Raw genomic sequence first — 19,237 nt, forward strand, 5'->3', positions numbered from 1 at the left:
CTCAGCTTCTAAAAGTGTAAGAAATGCTCCTGTAACCACTAGAAATACATTCTCTTCCTTTTATTGTACAGCGCGCCAATTAGTTTGGATGCCAAATACCACAAAGGCCTGATTCTGATTCCACTTACACTTGCGGAAAACTCCATTAAAGTCAATGGAGTTACAGCTAATTTACATCTGTGCAAGAGCAGAAGGAGGCACTAGATCCACCAAGGGACTTACGCTCAGCTTTGCGATGCCTACATTTTGGGTGCTGTGTCACCCAGTAGAAACTGTAGCACTGAATTAGGGGCTCAGGCTCCCTACACACTGGAGGGGGGAGAGTTTGTTAGAATGGGTCCCAGCATGCTAAGCAAGGAGTCATCTCTGCCAGGCTTTAGCACATCCCAAGGAGAGGAGGGTGGTCTAAATGCTGCCCCATTCAGAAAGCCCCTCTGCTTGGGATTCTCAGACATTAACCCTCTCCTGGAATTAGGGACCTAACTTGATTTTTGCAAGAGGGAGCCCTGCTTATGATCTTTAGCCCAGTGGTCAGAGCACTTCTTCAGGATGTGGGAGACCCAGGTTCAATTCCCCTAGCTGTGGAGAAGTGATGCAAAATTGGGTCTCCTACCTCTCAGGAGAGTTCTTTAACCACTGGGCTATGGGATATTCTGGTGCTGGTGTCTCTCAATCTTGCCTATTAAAGCTGTTCAGCTGTGTAGAAATAATTAAATATGGACTGGGACAGACACAGAGTGAAAATAATTCTCTAGGGCCAATGGTTGGGCATTCCCTTCAGGAACGGGAGATCCAACTTCAAATGCATACTCCCCATCAGTCAGGAGGGAGAACAGAACTTCAGGTCTTCCACGGCCTGGCTAAGTGCCCTACCACCTGGCTAAAGGTTCCGAGAAGGCCATGCTGTTCTCTGTGGTCATTGTTATTTTGTGTGGATTTAAATATGCTCAGTGCATGCCAACTGTATTGGCCCCCATAGGTGAAACAGAGGGGGGCCCACTGAGTTTGAAGAGCCTACTGGGGCTTAGGTGAGAGAGAGAGGTTTAAGGCTGGTGGCATCTAAATGTTGGATATAGGCACCTAAGTCCTTTTGTAGGAGCTACATAGACTTAAATTACTTGGTGGTTCCAGTAATGATCAAGGAATACCTCTATGTGACATTCTTCTCGCCACTACACTGGTGTTTTCAACTGAGATGCTACAAATTTACCCCAGTGTAACAGAACAGGAGCTGGCCTATTTACTGCATGCAGTGGCTGTATTAGCTTTTAGAGGCAGGCTCCTAGTGAGCTGACAAATCACCACATACCTGCTAAACGAGTGACTCTGTAAAATCAAGTAACATCAAAAGCGAGCACCTCAGTTTAACCTGTATTTTAACAAAAAGTCTCTATTTTTTTACTTAGTGATGAGCTTGAGCTACAAAATTTGGATATCTGAATTTTGAATCCCTCAAAAATTTGGGGTCATTCAGATTCAGTGTTCTAGCTTATGATGGTCTCTGTGTAGTTAACCCTATTCCTGAGGCAGGATATCAAAGTGTACTTTCTACATTAATTCTGATTAATTCTGCACAGGCTTGCCTCTCCTGAATCCCTGTAAAGTTCTCCGAACTAAAGAATTCAGTGTAAAAGAGCCTTAATCACCATTTGGTTTTGTCCTATTATTGTTTATAAAAACCCTGCAGCATATTCATGGGCAGAGGTAAGACAATGGTGGAATTCTTCTCAGTAGCTAGTGTGGCCAAGGTCTGCAAGTAGCGCAGCTGGAGGGCTGATGGAGCCTCAACCAGCACCATGGAGGCCTGCTTCAGTGCTTCGGAAGCATTCCTTTCTCCTTCTGCTGCTATGATCTAAAAACATGATAGAAATGGACATGTTGGTGGTGATACACCACATTATACAAATGAGAGAAATATTACTGTGGATCTCACCTGAGCTCTAGCATCTCGTGTTGATTCAGCTTCAGCAGCCATAGCTCTTTGCATCTCCATTGGGATCCTGATGTCTTTGATTTCCACACGTGCTATCTGGATTCCCCATTTACTGGTGGCATTATCGAGGATAGACTTTTAAAAAAAAAAAAAAAAAAAAAAGGACAATATCAAAACCTATACCATGTGACTTAAATGACAAATCACACTAACCAAAATGTCTCAGATATCGACTACGCTCAGAATTCCAAAACAATTGCAAAAGAATAATTGAAATAAAAGAATAAATGGAAAGAAATTATGATCTACATGGGGATATTTCAGGGGTAGGTCAAGTGGCTAAAAAGGGTCAGATCAATTATTAGCTGTGAAATATTCTCTCAGATCTGTGATGTATTGGAGGGGAGATGATGCACTTGGGCAAGTCATTATGTTATTTTTCTAGCACCAGTTCTGCCCGATGGGAACAGCTTTGAAAGAAGCCATTTACCTTTATTGTGGTCAGAATTAAAGACCTGCAGGCCCAAACCTACAGACACTACCTTGAGTTAAATTCCTCATGTAAGGAAGGGCTTGCAGAACCAGGTGCAATAGTAGGAGCTGTTAATAAAGGACCAAGAGAATCTGGGAACATAAAAAGGTAAGTACCCCCCATGTGAAAGAATAGCACTCAACCTTTCATTGCAGATAAGTCACTCTGTTATCCACTGGAGCCAGAGACCCTCAGAAGAGTGCGAGTGACATCCTGAAATTGCACTGTACTATTTTCCCTCAATACATAGAATCAGTATGATGCATCACAATGCCTAGTACAATGGGATCCTGGTCTGTGACTAGGGCTCCTAAGCGCTACCACAATCAAGACCTTTGACTCTTCCTCATTACACATTGACACAACATCACGTCATATCACCTCTCTCACGCACACATTTTCTCCTGGCTGTTGGAAGGGGTGTGGAGGTGAGCTGTCTTTTTTTGGTCTCTCTCTCTCTCTCCCTGATATCGAAGAGGAAACAAGATCTTTTTTTTCCTCCTCTACTCTCTCTTGGCTGCCAGAGTGATGCTCCCTGGATTGCAGGGGAGGGTTGTGGGCAGGATTTAAACAGGGGAACAATTCAATCCAGTTCAGGTCAATTCAATACATTTTATTGACATGACATGAGAGATGGGTGGTGCCAAAGTTTAATCAAGCATCTGCTTAAGGTAATACAAGATGGTTTTACAAAAGGTAGATTGTGCCAGACCAACCTGATCTCCTTCTTTGATAAAGTAACTGTTTTTTTAGACAAAGGAAATGCAGTAGATCTAATCTACCTGGATTTCACTAGGGTATTTGATACGGTTCCAATGGGAAATTATGAGTTAAATTGAAGAAGATAGGGATTAATATGAGAATTGAAAGGTGGACAAGGAACTGGTTAAAAGGGAGACTACAACAGGTCATACTGAAAGGTGAACTCTCAGGCTAGAGGGAGGTTACTAGTGGAGTTCATCAGGGATCAGTCTTGGGACCAACCTTATTTAACATTTTTATTACCAACCTTGGCAAAAAAATAAAGTTTTCAGATGACACAAAGTTGGGAGGTATTGCCAATAAAGAGGACCAGATTATCAAACAATATGATCTGGACAACCTTGTAAACTGGAGTTATAGAAATGGGATTGCATTTAGGGACTAACAACAAGAATTTTTGCTATAAACAGGGAATGTATCAGTTGGAAGTGACAGGGGAGGCAAAAGACCTGGGTGTACTGGTTAATCATAGGATGACTATGAGCCACTAATATGATGTGGCTGTGAAAAAGGCTAATGCAGTCCTAGGATACGTGACAAAGTTCCTCCTCTGCCTTGGTGAGTCCTGCGCTTATTGGCAGATTTGCTTGCCTCTGAGATTCGCAGCAGCCCTCAGTTTCGCCACTTTTGCTAGTGGCTTAAACCTGCTGTTCACTCAGCTAATCTCATCACTGGCCAGCATAGGGAAAGCGAGAACAAACCCCAAAGTCTCTGCTGACTCACCTAGTGGGTCAGGGGATAGGCCATGGACCTTCCCCTCTGGTGGGATGCACAGTCCAGGTCACCTGCTCATCTCAAATGGGGAGTTAAGGGGGATGGGGGAAAACCCAGGCCCACCCTCTACTCTGGGTTCCAGCCCAGGGCCCTGTGGATTGCACCTGTCTACAGTGTCTCTTGTAACAGCTGCATGGCAGCTACAACTCCCTGGGCTACTTCCCCAGGGCCTCCTCCCAACACCTTCTTTACCCTCACCGCAGGATCTTCCTCCTGAAGCCTTATCATGCTTGTACTCCTCAGTTCTCTAACAGCACGCCTTCTCACTCCCTGCTCCTTGTACACACCCTCCCCTAACTGCTGGGAGGTCCTTTTTAAACCAGGTGTCCTGATTAGTTTGCCTGCCAGAATTGATTCTAGTATGTTCTTAATTGGCTCCAGGTGTCTTAATTAGCTTGCCTGTCTTAATTGGTTCTAGCAGGTTCTTGATTGCTCTAGTACAGCCCCTGCTCTGGTCACTCAAGGAACAGAAAACTGTTCATCCAGGGACCAGTATATTTGCTTTCTACCAGACTCCTGTACCCCACTGGTCAGGGTCTGTCACAGATGCTTCAGGTGAGGTATTTCTAGTAGCAACAGGGAAGTGTTAGTACCATTATACAAGGCACTGGTAAGAACTCATCTGGAATACTACGTGCAATTTTGGACTCCCATGTTTAGAAAAGATGAATTCAAACTGGAACAGGAGCAGAGAAGGGTTACTAGGATGATCCAAGGTATGGAAAACCTACCTTATGAGAGAAAAGGAGTACTAGTGGCACCTTAGAGACTAACCAATTTATTTGAGCATAAACTTTTGTGAGAATGCATCCGATGAAGTGAGCTGTAGCTCACGAAAGCTTATGCTCAAATAAATTGGTTAGTCTCTAAGATGCCACAAGTACTCCTTTTCTTTTTGTGAATACAGACTAACATGGCTGCTACTCTGAAACCTACCTTATGAGAGGAGACTCAAAGAGCTTGGCTTGTTTAGCCTAACCAAAAGAAGGCTGAGGGGAGATATGGTTGCTCTCTATAAATACATCAGAGGGATAACTACCAGGAGGAAGAGGAGTTAGTTGCATTATGTGCCAATGTGGACATGAACAAATGGCTATAAACTGGCCATCAACAAGTTTAGGCTTGAAATTAGACAAAGGTTTCTAACCATCAGAGGAGTAAAAGTTCTGGAACAGTCTTCCAAGGGGAGCAGTGGGGGCAAAAAGCCTAACTGGCTTGAAGACAAAGCTTGATAAGTTTATGGAGGGGATGGTATGATGAGAATGGTATGTAGCCAATCTGTGACTGCCAGCAGCAAATATCTCCAACGGCTGGTGATGGGATACTTGAGGGGAGGGCTCTCAGTTACTACTGATAATTCATGCTCAGGGTCTACTGATCACCATATTTGGGGTCAGGAAGGAATGTTCCCTTGGGTCAGATTGGCAGAGACCCTGGGGTTTTTTTGTTGTCCTCTTCAGCATTGAGCATGGGTCACTTGCAGGTCACTTGCAGGGAAGAAAGGTAAGCAGCAGGATACGGACCCTGGACTTCAGGAAAGCAGACTTCGACTCCCTCAGGGAACGGATGGCCAGGATCCCCTGGGGGACTAACTTGAAGGGGAAAGGAGTCCAGGAGAGCTGGCTGTATTTCAAGGAATCCCTGCTGAGGTTACAGGGACAAACCATCCCGATGAGTCGAAAGAATAGTAAATATGGCAGGCGACCAGCTTGGCTTAATGGTGAAATCCTAGCGGATCTTAAACATAAAAAAGAAGCTTACAAGAAGTGGAAGGTTGGACATATGACCAGGGAAGAGTATAAAAATATTGCTCGGGCATGTAGGAATGTTATCAGGAGGGCCAAATCGCACCTGGAGCTGCAGCTAGCCAGAGATGTCAAGAGTAACAAGAAGGGTTTCTTCAGGTATGTTGGCAACAAGAAGAAAGCCAAGGAATGTGTGGGCCCCTTACTGAATGAGGGAGGCAACCTAGTGACAGAGGATGTGGAAAAAGCTAATGTACTCAATGCTTTTTTTGCCTCTGTTTTCACTAACAAGGTCAGCTCCCAGACTGCTGCGCTGGGCATCACAAAATGCGGAAGAGATGGCCAGCCCTCTGTGGAGATAGAGGCGGTTAGGGACTATTTAGAAAAGCTGGATGTGCACAAGTCCATGGGGCCGGACGAGTTGCATCCGAGAGTGCTGAAGGAATTGGCGGCTGTGATTGCAGAGCCACTGGCCATTATCTTTGAAAACTCGTGGCGAACCGGGGAAGTCCCGGATGACTGGAAAAAGGCTAATGTAGTGCCAATCTTTAAAAAAGGGAAGAAGGAAGATCCTGGGAACTACAGGCCAGTCAGCCTCACCTCAGTCCCTGGAAAAATCATGGAGCAGGTCCTCAAAGAATCAATCCTGAAGCACTTGCATGAGAGGAAAGTGATCAGGAACAGCCAGCATGGATTCACCAAGGGAAGGTCATGCCTGAGTAATCTAATCGCCTTTTATGATGAGATTACTGGTTCTGTGGATGAAGGGAAAGCAGTGGATGTATTGTTTGTTGACTTTAGCAAAGCTTTTGACACGGTCTCCCATAGTATTCTTGTCAGCAAGTTAAGGAAGTATGGGCTGGATGAATGCACCATAAGGTGGGTAGAAAGCTGGCTAGATTGTCGGGCTCAACGGGTAGTGATCAATGGCTCCATGTCTAGTTGGCAGCCGGTATCAAGTGGAGTGCCCCAAGGGTCGGTCCTGGGGCCGGTTTTATTCAATATCTTCATAAATGATCTGGAGGATGGTGTGGATTGCACTCTCAGCAAATTTGCGGATGATACTAAACTGGGAGGAGTGGTAGATACGCTGGAGGGGAGGGATAGGATACAGAAGGACCTAGACCAATTGGAAGATTGGGCCAAAAGGAATCTGATGAGGTTCAATAAGGATAAGTGCAGGGTCCTGCACTTAGGACGGAAGAACCCAATGCACAGCTACAGACTAGGGACCGAATGGCTAGGCAGCAGTTCTGCGGAAAAGGACCTAGGGGTGACAGTGGACGAGAAGCTGGATATGAGTCAGCAGTGTGCCCTTGTTGCCAAGAAGGCCAATGGCATTTTGGGATGTATAAGTAGGGGCATAGCGAGCAGATCGAGGGACGTGATCGTTCCCCTCTATTCGACATTGGTGAGGCCTCATCTGGAGTACTGTGTCCAGTTTTGGGCCCCACACTTCAAGAAGGATGTGGATAAATTGGAGACAGTCCAGCGAAGGGCAACAAAAATGATTAGGGGACTGGAACACATGAGTTATGAGGAGAGGCTGAGGGAGCTGGGATTGTTTAGCCTGCAGAAGAGAAGAATGAGGGGGGATTTGATAGCTGCTTTCAACTACCTGAAAGGGGGTTCCAAAGAGGATGGCTCTAGACTGTTCTCAATGGTAGCAGATGACAGAACGAGGAGTAATGGTCTCAAGTTGCAGTGGGGGAGGTTTAGATTGGATATTAGGAAAAACTTTTTCACTAAGAGGGTGGTGAAACACTGGAATGCGTTACCTAGGGAGGTGGTAGAATCTCCTTCCTTAGAGGTTTTTAAGGTCAGGCTTGACAAAGCCCTGGCTGGGATGATTTAACTGGGAATTGGTCCTGCTTTGAGCAGGGGGTTGGACTAGATGACCTTCTGGGGTCCCTTCCAACCCTGATATTCTATGATTCTATGATTCTAAACAAGTGTAAATTGTAGATTCTCTAACTTTATGTATTTAAATCATGATTTGAGGACTTCAGTAACTCAGCCAGAGGTTAGGGGGTCTATTATAGGAGTGGGTGGGTGAGGGTGAGGTTCTGTGGCATAGGCAACATACGACTCTTGCATTTGGGGAGGCTGGGCGGGAGCGCCGGAAGTTCTCTAGAAATTGAGGGGAGGGCCACCAGTGCCTGGACAGTAGCCCCACCCCCTGCTCCACCACGAGGTCCACACCTCAGGACCTCTTCTCCCAAGCCTCAGCCTCTTCTCCCAAGACCCCGCTCCCACTCCACCTCTTCCTGCCCACACTCCACCGCTTCCTGACCCTGCTCCGCCTCTTCCCCTGAGGCCCCCGCACCCACTCCTCTCTGCCCTCTCCCCCAATAACCCCTCCACCCACCGCTCTGGGGTTTCGGGCTCTGGGGTGTGGCCAGGGATGAGGGTTTTGGAGTGCAGAAGAGGGCTCAGGGCTCAGATAGGGGGTTGGGGTGCAGGAGAGGGTTCGGGGTGTGGGCTCTAGGAGGGAGTTTGGGTGAGGGAGGAGGATCAGGGCTGAGGCAGGGGGTTGGGGTGTAAGATGGGGTGAGGAGTGGGGGCTCCAGCCAGGCGGTGCTTACCTCGGGTGGCTCCCGAAAGCAGCCAGCATGTCCAGCTCCTAGGCTCAGGGACGGACAGATGGCCATGGTTCCTGGCCAATGGGAGCTGCGGAGTCAGTGTTCAGGGCAGGGGCAGCATGTGGAGACCCCGTGGGTGCTCCTGCACTTAGGAGGTGGACATGCTGGCCACTTCCAGGAGCCACGCAGACCAGGACAGGTAAGGAGCCTGCCTTAGCCCCACTGTGCTGCCGACCAGACTTTTAGCGGCCTATTAAAATCTCCTGGATTGGTTTCAAATTCACCAGGAGATTGATGCCTATTTCGGAAGAATCCCGGCCAAACTGGAGCCTTCACCCCCTCCCACACTCCAACCCTCTGTCCCAGCCCGTAGCCCTCTCCCACACTCCGAACCCCTTGGCGCCAGCCCAGAGCTCGCATCCCAACCCCCTGTCCCAGCTGTGAGCCCCCTCCCACATCCCAACCCCCTACTCTAGCCCAGAGCCCCCTCCCAACCCTGAACCCCGCATTACTGGCCCCACCCCAGAGCCCGCACCCCCAGCCAGAGCCCTCACCTTCTCCTGCACCCCAACCCCGTGCCCCATCCCAGTGAAAATGAGTGAGGGTAGGGGAAACCAAGTGACAGAGGGAGGGGATGGTGTGGGGGCGGAGCCTCAGAGAAAGGGCAGGAGTGTGGCCTTGGAAAAGGAGAAGGCCGGGGGGGGCAGTCTTGGCTCCCTCCTCTGTGGCCCCCCGCTCCTTTCCATCTCCTTCCCCGAGTCTCCCCCCACCTTCTCCTCTCCATCCCCTCTTCTGAGGTCCCCACACTTGCCTCTCACTCCTCTCCATCCCCTCCCCGCTCACTTCTTTCTGGCCCTTCCTGCCTTAAGAGCAAGTGATGGGGAGAGAGGGGGCAGATAGGAGCAACTGATGGGCAGGCAAGGGGGGGGGCTCAGGGGAAGAAGCAGAGTGGGGGTAAGAAGAGGCGGTACGAGGGCAGGGCCTCAGGGAGAAGAGGCCAAGAGAGGGTGGGGCCTCAGGGCAGAGCACAAACGGGGCCACAGTTTGGGAACTGGTGGCCCCGCCACTTCTTGGGAGCTTCCAGGAGTGGCGGTGGGCCTCCAAAGAGAGGTGCACCACATCTGGCATTTCTTGACCGGTATGGGGAGGCTTAGTCTCTCCAAGCCTCTTATACCCACGACCCATGTTCTGTGGCCTGCAATGAGCAGGAGGTCAGTTTAGCTGGCCATGATGGTCCCTTCTGACCTTAAAGTCCTGAGTCTAAGATAGAGCATCTTGGTAACTATGGATTTCTTCACCATCGCACATTATTGCACATTTCTAAAGAAGTGTCAGGGAGCCCCATATCAAGACTCTTTACTGTCTCATTCACTTCTCAAAAAGTTAAGTTCCAAGAGCCTTGTTTGCTTTTTAACAAGAGATCACTAGTTTTATCAGATGAGCTGAGGAAGTATCTTTACAATATTTCTTCCATATTTTGCAGTAGGAGGTGTATGAAACTGAAAGGGGATAATGAAAGATTTTACAATTATGGGTTTTTTTTAAAAAGGCCACTCATTTCTAAGATTATATTCCATAAAACGAGATGCTGTGCCCGTCAATAGAACATTAGATGTAGATTTACCTGGATATTGTGGGCAATCTCTTCTCGACCAGACAGGATCTGGGACAAGCTTTGGGTGCCTAGAACATTTCTCAAAGTGGTCTGTGCCAGCAGGTTGGTTGCTAAATGGGCATCCGTGACATTAGCCACTGAACAGACAGCACTGTAGATTTTATAGTAGACCACTCCATCAACTTGGGTAGTTATAGAATCTTTCGTAAGAATCTACGAAAAACAAACATACAGAGATTAGATAATCATCCAGGACACACAAATCCCAGCATTATGGAGATGTTTGTTTCCTGTAGTGAGACAAGAAGCCACTATAATTCAAAGAAGTGTAGGTAAATTGATTTCAGTGATGTCATCCTGGATTTACAACCATTTAAACCAAAGCAATATTTTTGCAAAGTATTTAAATGACTCGCCCAGTAATATGTTAACCAGTTGTGATGATTCTGAGTGCATTTGCCTTGGAATCCTCATAAGCAGGTTCATGGAATTTAAAAATCATAGGCACAAGGACAGGAAAAAAATGCAACAACTGGATGACATGTTCTTAAATGGTCTGTGGTGTCCCTTTACATAGGCATGCCAGGCCACATTCGCCAATGCTGGCGAAGGGAGCTATAAATCCCCTGTGCCCCAGTGAACAATTAATCTTGATGGAGCACAGTTGATGTTTCCACCACTGCCTTACCACCAGGATAGGTGGGAGGCATCTTTAGTTTGCAGCCAAGGGCTCCATAGAAGCCCTGCCAGAAGAGATTGCAGAGAGGATGTACTGAGTAAGTATGTTCCCAGGCTATTATGGCCACCTTCCTTCCTGTACAGACCTACCCATGTTTGGAGTTGGCTCTCTTCATCCCTCCAGCATGTCATCTCCCCTTTTCAGTACATCAGCTTCCCCTCCACCCCAGCTGACTTTCCATCTATGGAGTCTTTCTAACAGGGTGTTATGTTGGGGGTTGGGCAAAACCCTCACTGAAGCTGGTGGACATAACAGTCACTCTTCATAAAGGATAAAAGAAAGAAGCAGTTAAGCTCCTTTATGGAATCCAGAGCTGAAACAATAGGGAACCACCACCCAAAAATATAGGCCACATGCAAAGCTGGAATAGGAGTTGAGCCATGCACTCTGAGGGGTTTTCCTTGGGGTCTGAATGAAATGCAGTTTGTGTATGAGAGAGAGAGGAGGATCAGTACCATAGAAGCACACAAAGAAGGCAGCAAGGAAGCCTCAGATGCAGTGGTGTCCCTAGCTTCTGTTTGCCAGAAGCTGGGAATGGGCGACAGGGGATGGATCACTTGATGATTACCTGTTCTGTTCATTCCCTCTGGGGCACCTGGCATTGGCCACTGTCGGAAGACTGGATACTGGGCTACATGGACTTTTGATCTGACCCAGTATGACCGTTCTTATGTTCAGTCAGAGGAGCACTTGTAGTATGACCCTGAGAACGGCTAAGAGATGGAGCTTTTGCACAGAGTGCTGCTGGAAACAGGTGGGAAACTGAGCAACGGAACTGTCTCCTGCTGTTTGATTCCTACTGTATTTTGGGAAACAGGACTTTGTACATTTTTTGTAAATAAACAGGATTGCATCAAATAAATACCTGCCTCGATCATCATTTTCTCCTCCTAATGGAAACAACCCACAAGACCATGAATTCTGGCTGACCACTTGGGTCAAAAGGGGTAACAGAGTTTAGACTCAGTGAATCTGACACTACATGAAATAAGACCCCTGAGCTCTTAAAACCGATGAGGTTCCTTAAGCATATTTATTCCAAGCCACAGGCATTTAAATTTTGGATGGAATATTTAGGAACAATCTCTAGCAGCACACTATATCAGAAAGAACCTTTTCTCAGATCTGTAACACGGAAACTTTGTTGGCTCTATCACTACTGATTCTTCTTTCTCCTTTCTTCAGAAAAGCACAATAAAATGGCAACTCTTCAAGCAGAAGCACAGTACTGTAGCTACATGTAAATAAACCTTTTTCTGCGGAGGGGGAGATTTCCCATTGACTTTTTTTTAAAAATGAACTTCTTTGGCCAACATTTTCAACCCTGGGTGCCTAAAGAGAAGGCCGTTCATCCCTATTAAGGCCTGATTTTCAGAGATGAGCGCCTGCAGCTTCTTTTGACTTCAAGGTGACTTGTTAAGGTACCTAAGTGAGTATTAAATTACCTATCCATAGGCACCAAATGTGACAAATTTGGTCTTTGCTCATTGTTTTGTCTGGAACAACATTAACTTTCTAAGTTACTTCAGTGAAGGCTTTCATAATGATAAGTTTTGTATCTAATCAGTTATTTATCAGATCTGTTTCTTACTAGGAAAAATAGTTACTGGAGATCCCACTCTAGTTTATTGCTTGATTTCCCTGGATGGTAGAGAGAGGACTAATTCTGAAGGCTTGGTAAATTTCAGCTGTCTTGACTTCCCTCTCTCTCATCCTCGGACCTCCCCACATCTCTAGCTCTAATCTCACTTTCCTCTTTTTCTAACCCAGAATGCTGAAAGTTAGTAAGAAAAGCCTGCTTGACTTGCCAGGAGTGACAAGACTATAACCTGAGCTGGTAGGGTTGTAGGTTTGATTAGGCTCCAGTGTTATTCTGGCACTAGCATTTGGAAGTAAACAAGTACAGCAAATGAAGTTAAGTCTGTACCGCTGCCAAAGACTGAGACAAAAAAAACGCTTTCTTAGTTTGACATGTTAAAAACTAAAACTGCTTTAGGTTTGATTTCTAGTTTAAATGGCTATTGCATAAGTTGTTACCTCTTGTAGGGGAATGTTACTGGTAACAGTTCTAAGATCAACCCTGGTAAAAACATCCGTACACGGAAGGACTATTATCAAACCTGCAGAAAAGAAGAAGAAAAGGCCAAAGCTGAAACACCTTATCTGAAGGCTAAGCTCTGATCGCACATGAAGCAAACCTCTGGAAATAACTATTTCTATTGTGTAATGACAATGGCCCTCAGAGCTATACTGATATTTCATTACCACAGCATTTCTTTTTCTGTATGAGGAGAAAGGAATGGGGTTTCATATTTTTATATATATAATGGAAGGAAATGCGGATGTCGGAGTTCCAATACCAATGTGAATTCAGTAGGGTTAAGTAGATAGTGTACTAGACTGTGAGTCAGAAGAATTCCATTCTGTTCTCAGCTCTGTCATGTGACCTTGAGCAAGTTACTTCCTTCTCTATGCCTCTGTTTCCCCTCTCAAATTTTTATCTATTTAGATTGTTAGCTCTTCAGGATGGTGGGTCAGGGGGAACTAGCCACTTAGTGTGGCTCCTCCTTCAACCCCTGGCCCTGCCCACTTTTTGGGCCACATGGTTGTTTTGCAGAGGAATAGAGATGGTTATGTGATAAGGGGGTTCTTCCTCCATTCCTACTCCATGTTTGCACCGTCTCACTGTACCTTTTCCAATGGATTGTTTGTTTTTCATCCGCATGGTGCAAAGGTACTTGTTATAATAATGCAGAGAGCATTCTTCTTATTAGTGATCGTTTCCTATGACAATAGCACCTGAAGGCCCCAACTATGATACCAAGTGTTGCGCTAGGCGCTGTACACACACACTTAGTAAGAGACTGTCCCCGCCCCAAAGACCTTACAACTTTAAATAGACAAGACTGATAAAGGGTGAGAGAAAGGAAGTATTATTATCCCCCCATTTTACAGATGGCAAACTGAAGTCCAGGGAGATTGAGTGACTTGCCAAAGGTCACACAGGAAGTCTGTGGCAGAATGGGGAATGGACTCCTAAGTCTCTGTCCAGTGTGTTAAGCACAAGATCATCCTTCCCCTGCATGTGATCTTTACACTATTATAAAGCCAGGTTTAGATCTCAGGATCTGCTGGCTTCCTCTCTAAACAGCAATATAGAGAAAACAAGCAGCAGATGCACAGGCTCATGGACAAAGAATTACTTTGTCCTTTTTACTGTGCCCTGGACAGATTCCTTGCATCACCCATTCTCTGCACAAGGACTTGAAAGAACCTCAGATGCAGAACATCTGGTTACAGTGAAAATAGATAAAACCTCATTTACTCACCTGGGCCCTTTGCTCTTTTAGACACTATACGTCCCAGCCGAAATACAACAGCACGCTCATAGTCCTTGACAATCTAGGACAATATTTTTAAAATAGAGTTTAACACTAACACCACCCTTCCCTCTTGCCTGACTGTCTATCCTTCAAACCACACGGAAATGACAAAATAATGATAGCAAAAGATATGTAGGTAATTACACATTTTTGATCTTGTTCTCCCTCTAGCCCCTCACCCTGTCCCTTGCTGTGGAATATCAGGCCCCGATCCTGCAAATACTTATGCATGTGATCACAGGTGCCGGCTTCTTCCTTTCCCCGGGAGTGCTCAACCCCTGCTCAGCCTGAGGCCCCACCCCCACTCCACACCTTCCTGCCCCCACCCTACCCCACTCCACACTTTCCCTGCCCCCCCACCCCTGCCCCACCTCTTCCCGCCCCCTCTCTGCCCTGCCCCCCCTGCTCCCACCCTGCCTCTTTCCACCCAGTTCCACCCCTCCCCGAAGCGTGCCCCGTCCCTGCTCCTCCTCCTCCCCCCCCAGCGCCTCCTGCACACTGCGGAACAGCTGGTCGTGGTGGGCGGGAGGCACTGGGAGAGAAGGGGAGGAGCCGACTGGTGGGGCTGGTGGTGGGCAGGAGGTGCTGGAGGGGTGTGGGAGGGAGCTTGGCTGCCTGTGGGTGATAAGCACCCACTATTTTTTCCCATGGGTGGTCCAGGATGTGGACCTGCGTTTGTATTTGTACAAATACTGACCAGTTTTTCTAAGTCTCTCATCCCCAGCACCTCAGAAACATTCATTACTTTATTCTCACACTATCCCTGTGGAAGAGCTGAAGGCACAGAGAATTTAAATGATCTATCTGAGGTTATACAGGGAGCCTGAGGATGAACATGGACCAGAACACAGACCTCTTGCATCCCAATCTTGAACCTTAACTACAAAAACTATCCTTTGTCCCATAACATGGGGTATAAATGGCTTTTGTCCTGGTGAAATACATAGTAGTAATAGACCGTTCTCTCAGTGCTCCAATTCCCATCAGCTTACCTTCAGGCACATCCAGATGGAGAAAGGAAAGGTAATAAGCACGAACAGGACTGAAAGAGAAACCAGGATCCAGCCACAGGCCCCAATTCCTTCCTTCTTATCTGCTACAGAATAAAAAGACGGGAACCGTTGGCAGTTGCCTGGTCAATCTGCTGAGTTTATAGTAAAACATCTGGCACAACAAAGAAGTTCTACATGAGGAAAAATGACAGGAACTCCCAGGACAGTTTAGGTTTGAAACTTCTGGTGTAGAGAGCTGGCCCGTTCACCTAATGCCAGAAACCAGTGATTGTCAAAACGCGCAGATATATGACTAGCCCTCTGGGCAGTTCTTTTCACTCTACGGTCCTGCTGCCTTTCCTCAGCACTGTATTATCATTAATTAATTGTGTTGGGATAGAGCCTGGAGACCCCAATTGCCAGATGCCAGGGGTTTTTTTAGCCGGGGAGGGGGGTACTTAGGAGCAGAGCTGCAACGAGGCAAGGAAAAGCCAGAGATTTTTTCACAGGAAGGGTGTGACAAATCCAGCCCAGCCAAGCCCTATACAAGAGGAGCAGCTGGGGCATAAGCAATGGGAATCAGGACAGGAGACGTGGAGGGAGCCATGCTGGGGGAAGACCAGCTGCAGGATTCCATTTTTCAATGGAGAGTGTGGCCGTAATTGATTTTTGTGGGCATGCCACCAAGAAGCTGAATGTTGCAGCCTCCTCGCTCCATGCCTCTCCACTGCTTGGAGAAGAAGAGAGCTAGGGGCTCAGCACCCCAGGGCAGGGTACAAGGGAGGCATGCTCACAGGATCTGTGTGTAGAGGCTGTTCCCGACAACCTGCTCCCGCACTGGGCTGAACACAACCTGTGGTGGGGGCCTGCTCTTCCCTGTATGAGGACTCCTATACCAGAACTAAGGTCTTTTCCCTGCTCACTTGCTCTGCTTGGGATTCAAACTTCACGCTGTGTAAAAAACCCTTCTCCTTATATAACATCTAAAATCTTTTTTTCCCCCACCACAGTTACCGAGGAGAGAATGCTGTGCTCTGCAGTCCTCTGCTCCACATTTCTGAGGTCCTTGCTACAGATTTAATCATGCCCAGGTTGAGAGGTTTGGGCCCAAGAGGACGGAGTTTCAGGCCTTGTTTGGAACGTCCTGCCTTCTCTGTTCAAGCTTTTTGCATGGGAACTGTGTGTACATCTTACACTAACACTCTATATTTGGGAGAGTTTGAATCCAGGCTTTTGTTCTGACCCACTGAAACACAAAAGACAAATCTAGGGGTTAGGTTCAGGCTGGTTGCCAGAAAAATGTCATTTGGTCTTGCCACTGCTGGAACCGATGATTTGAGCAGTTCTCTTGAGTAAATTACCATGAAAACTTCAGGTACATGTGGCTGAGGCCAGCCTAGAATCCTCATGGTTAATGTTAAAAACTTAAAACCACTGTTTATGCTGCTTCTCCACCATACGTCCTGCCCTGTTATTGTTCTATTCAGCTTCATTTGCCATCACTGGAGTGTCAGGCTATTGCTGGTACATTAAGTAATAGGCAAGAGGATAAATGTTTCTTCCATCAGTTGACTGTCCTACTCACTCTTATGATCAAATGCAATGTGATCAAATAATGAGAGTTGTTTGTATCAACATTGGTTCACTGTCAGCTCCAAGTGCGAAAGATTGCTCAAGAAGCAGGGCCATGTTTTAATCACAGAAGAATTTTACAGATGCTGAAAAAAGGCATATTGTACCTCTTGGCCTTCATCTTCCTCCCCACCTCCACCCATGCTATCATCCCCTCTCCCCCTTCCCCTTTTACACCCATCTAGGATACATGTTTCAACAGAGCTTTTCTCTGCAGCTCAAAAGTTACTCTGATTGAAAATATCATACTTGTATCCCAGTCTAAAGACTCTGGGCTAGATCTTCAAAGGGACTTACCTAGGTGCCTATGGCCAACATTTACATGTCACCAAGATCCTCAAAGCCTTCTCTCAGCTGGGCCCTAAATTCCCAAATGCCCACTGGTAACGTCTCCAAGGTGGTTAAGTTTCTGCTGATGGGAGCATGCAAAGCCCACTCTGTCCTGACACCCCCAAGTTGCTCAATGCCCTAGTAAGATTCATAAACTAGATGTTCCCTCTCCCTATCTTGCTGGGGCCTGATCTGGTAGGCATTCTTGGAGCACGCCTAACTCGCACAAAAGTCAGGTGTGGTGATGGCTGTTAGACTGCTCATCTGGGCCAATTACTGCAGAGGCAGGATTTGAATACAGCGCTCCCACCTCTCACGTGGGTGCCCTAATCACTGGGGTATTAGCTACTCTGATGTGGGTTTCCCTCAGTCTCTCCTGTTGAAGCTTTTTCACTTTGGGTAAATAGCTAAATATTCATTAGGCTAGAAAGAGAATCACTCAACAGCCCAGTGGTTAGGGTAATCACCTGGGACATGGGAGACCTAGGTTCCACTCCCTGCAGCTGAGCAGGGATCTGAAAGCAAATCTCCCACACCCCAGGAGACAGTCCTAACCACGGAGCTACTTGCTATCATGGGAGATGGATAGACGGCGCTCTTGTTGTGTGTTTTTCTTGCTACAAAGGATTGACCAGAGCTGATGTAGGTGCTTAACTCCAGGACTGTCCCTTTGAGGCCCAGGGCTTAGACCACACCCCTCTCCTGAACATTTCCTACTGGCTAGCTTAGGGCGCTTCCCGTTCAGCTTGTACAAATTCCATTCTTAGGTGTCAGGCTCCCTATTCAAATCATGGGAAGCGTCTAACTCGGGGCTGAGGATTCCACTGGATGGCAGAATGCCTAAAAGTTAGGCATTGCATGTCAGTGTGGCCATGCGCATGTCCTTTTGTGGATCTAGCTTTCCCTACCCAATGTCCTCCCAAAGTGAGTTAACAGTAACAAATAAAATAATAAATCTTGCAAGTTATTTCCTCCTCTGAGTTTCCCAGTGCATCAAGTCTCTTCTGTGTCTGTCTTTTGAAGGGCCAGGCCTCTGGCACCAGGACTGTTTTTATTTTGGTATCTTGTACAGAGCTGAGCATTATTGGTGCTTTGACCATCACTTTGTGAGAGACAGAACTAAATGAATATAAGGCCACGTGTTTTGGAGAGGAAGAAAGATGTGCCTTTATGGAAAAATCCTATAGGATTTAGTAGAAAATACTACTCTTTATATAGGTTTATGGAGCCATCCTCTAGACTATAATAGAGAATTATATTCCTATCCTAGAATTCAATAAGATGGTCTAAAATCCTATAGAATGTTCATAATTCTTTATTAAAATCTATAGGACTTTTTCATAAGGATTACATTGCTCTTGATTGCTAAAACCAAAATGCTAGCAGCATAGATTGTCTGTCTAATCTATAATCACCACACAAAATTAGTAGCCATTTAAAAAAAAAACAGGAGGATGTTGGATGGCTCCAGGGAGACATAATGGAATATGGAGTCTTTTACCTGTAGGAGCTCAGACACCATGGCAATGGGTGCAGTGAAAAACCTAGAAAGAATGGAACTGGTAAATAGTTCCAGTCCATATTGGACCACTGACTGAAAGCTGTTACATTTCAATTGCTTGGTAGCTTAGGTGAAATGAGTTGGTGGGCTCAGTCCAATTCTCAGGAGCGTTCATTACAAAACCACCTGCGTAATTGGCACCATATGGTACCCTCACAGCTAGTCTTAGCAGAGAGAGCCTAAGGATTGTATCGGTATGGACTCTGAATTAGCCTATCCGCTATAGGTGTCAGTCCCCAGATAAGGGTTGAGGCATACTGGCAGGACAGTGGGGAAGCTGGCACAAATGCTGCCAAGGAGATGGAGGAATCCAGGGGTAGCAATCTGATGCCTTTGACCCACGCTTAACTTTTCTCTCTCTCTCACACACACACACACACACACGTTTGTTGGGGTTATTTTGCAGTAAGAATGGAAGGAACACTTACCAACTAGCATCTCCTTACTCTCTTTCCCAAGGTAGCCTCTCCCAGAATCCATCTCATTATAGAGAAATCCTTGTCACCTCACAAGCCGTAATGAAGACACCCCCTCAAATGGTGCACAGCTCGTTAAAGTGTCTGAGAAGAAAAGCAGAGCCGCAGAAGATCAAGCTCTCACCTGCGAGCGAGTCCACAAGGGATTAGTTACCCAGGTGAGAGAAGAATGTTTACAGAA

The 19,237-nt window shown here is 46.6% G+C and overlaps 1 protein-coding gene across 1 annotated transcript; it reads right to left on the reverse strand.

Annotated features, from left to right (window-relative positions):
* Nucleotides 1-1,663: 1,663 nt before the first annotated feature.
* On the reverse strand, nucleotides 1,664-19,060 carry STOML3 (stomatin like 3). The gene is made up of 7 exons (XM_073322634.1): nucleotides 19,009-19,060; nucleotides 15,058-15,161; nucleotides 14,012-14,084; nucleotides 12,720-12,802; nucleotides 9,953-10,156; nucleotides 1,934-2,068; nucleotides 1,664-1,852 (listed from the first exon to the last, which is right to left on the reverse strand). The coding sequence occupies exons 1-7, from the start codon at nucleotides 19,058-19,060 to the stop codon at nucleotides 1,664-1,666; spliced, it is 840 nt and encodes a 279-aa protein (XP_073178735.1).
* Nucleotides 19,061-19,237: the final 177 nt, after the last annotated feature.

The sequence above is a fragment of the Lepidochelys kempii genome, chromosome 1 (genome assembly GCF_965140265.1).
Source record: "Lepidochelys kempii isolate rLepKem1 chromosome 1, rLepKem1.hap2, whole genome shotgun sequence".
NCBI classification, from domain to species: Eukaryota; Metazoa; Chordata; order Testudines; family Cheloniidae; genus Lepidochelys; species Lepidochelys kempii.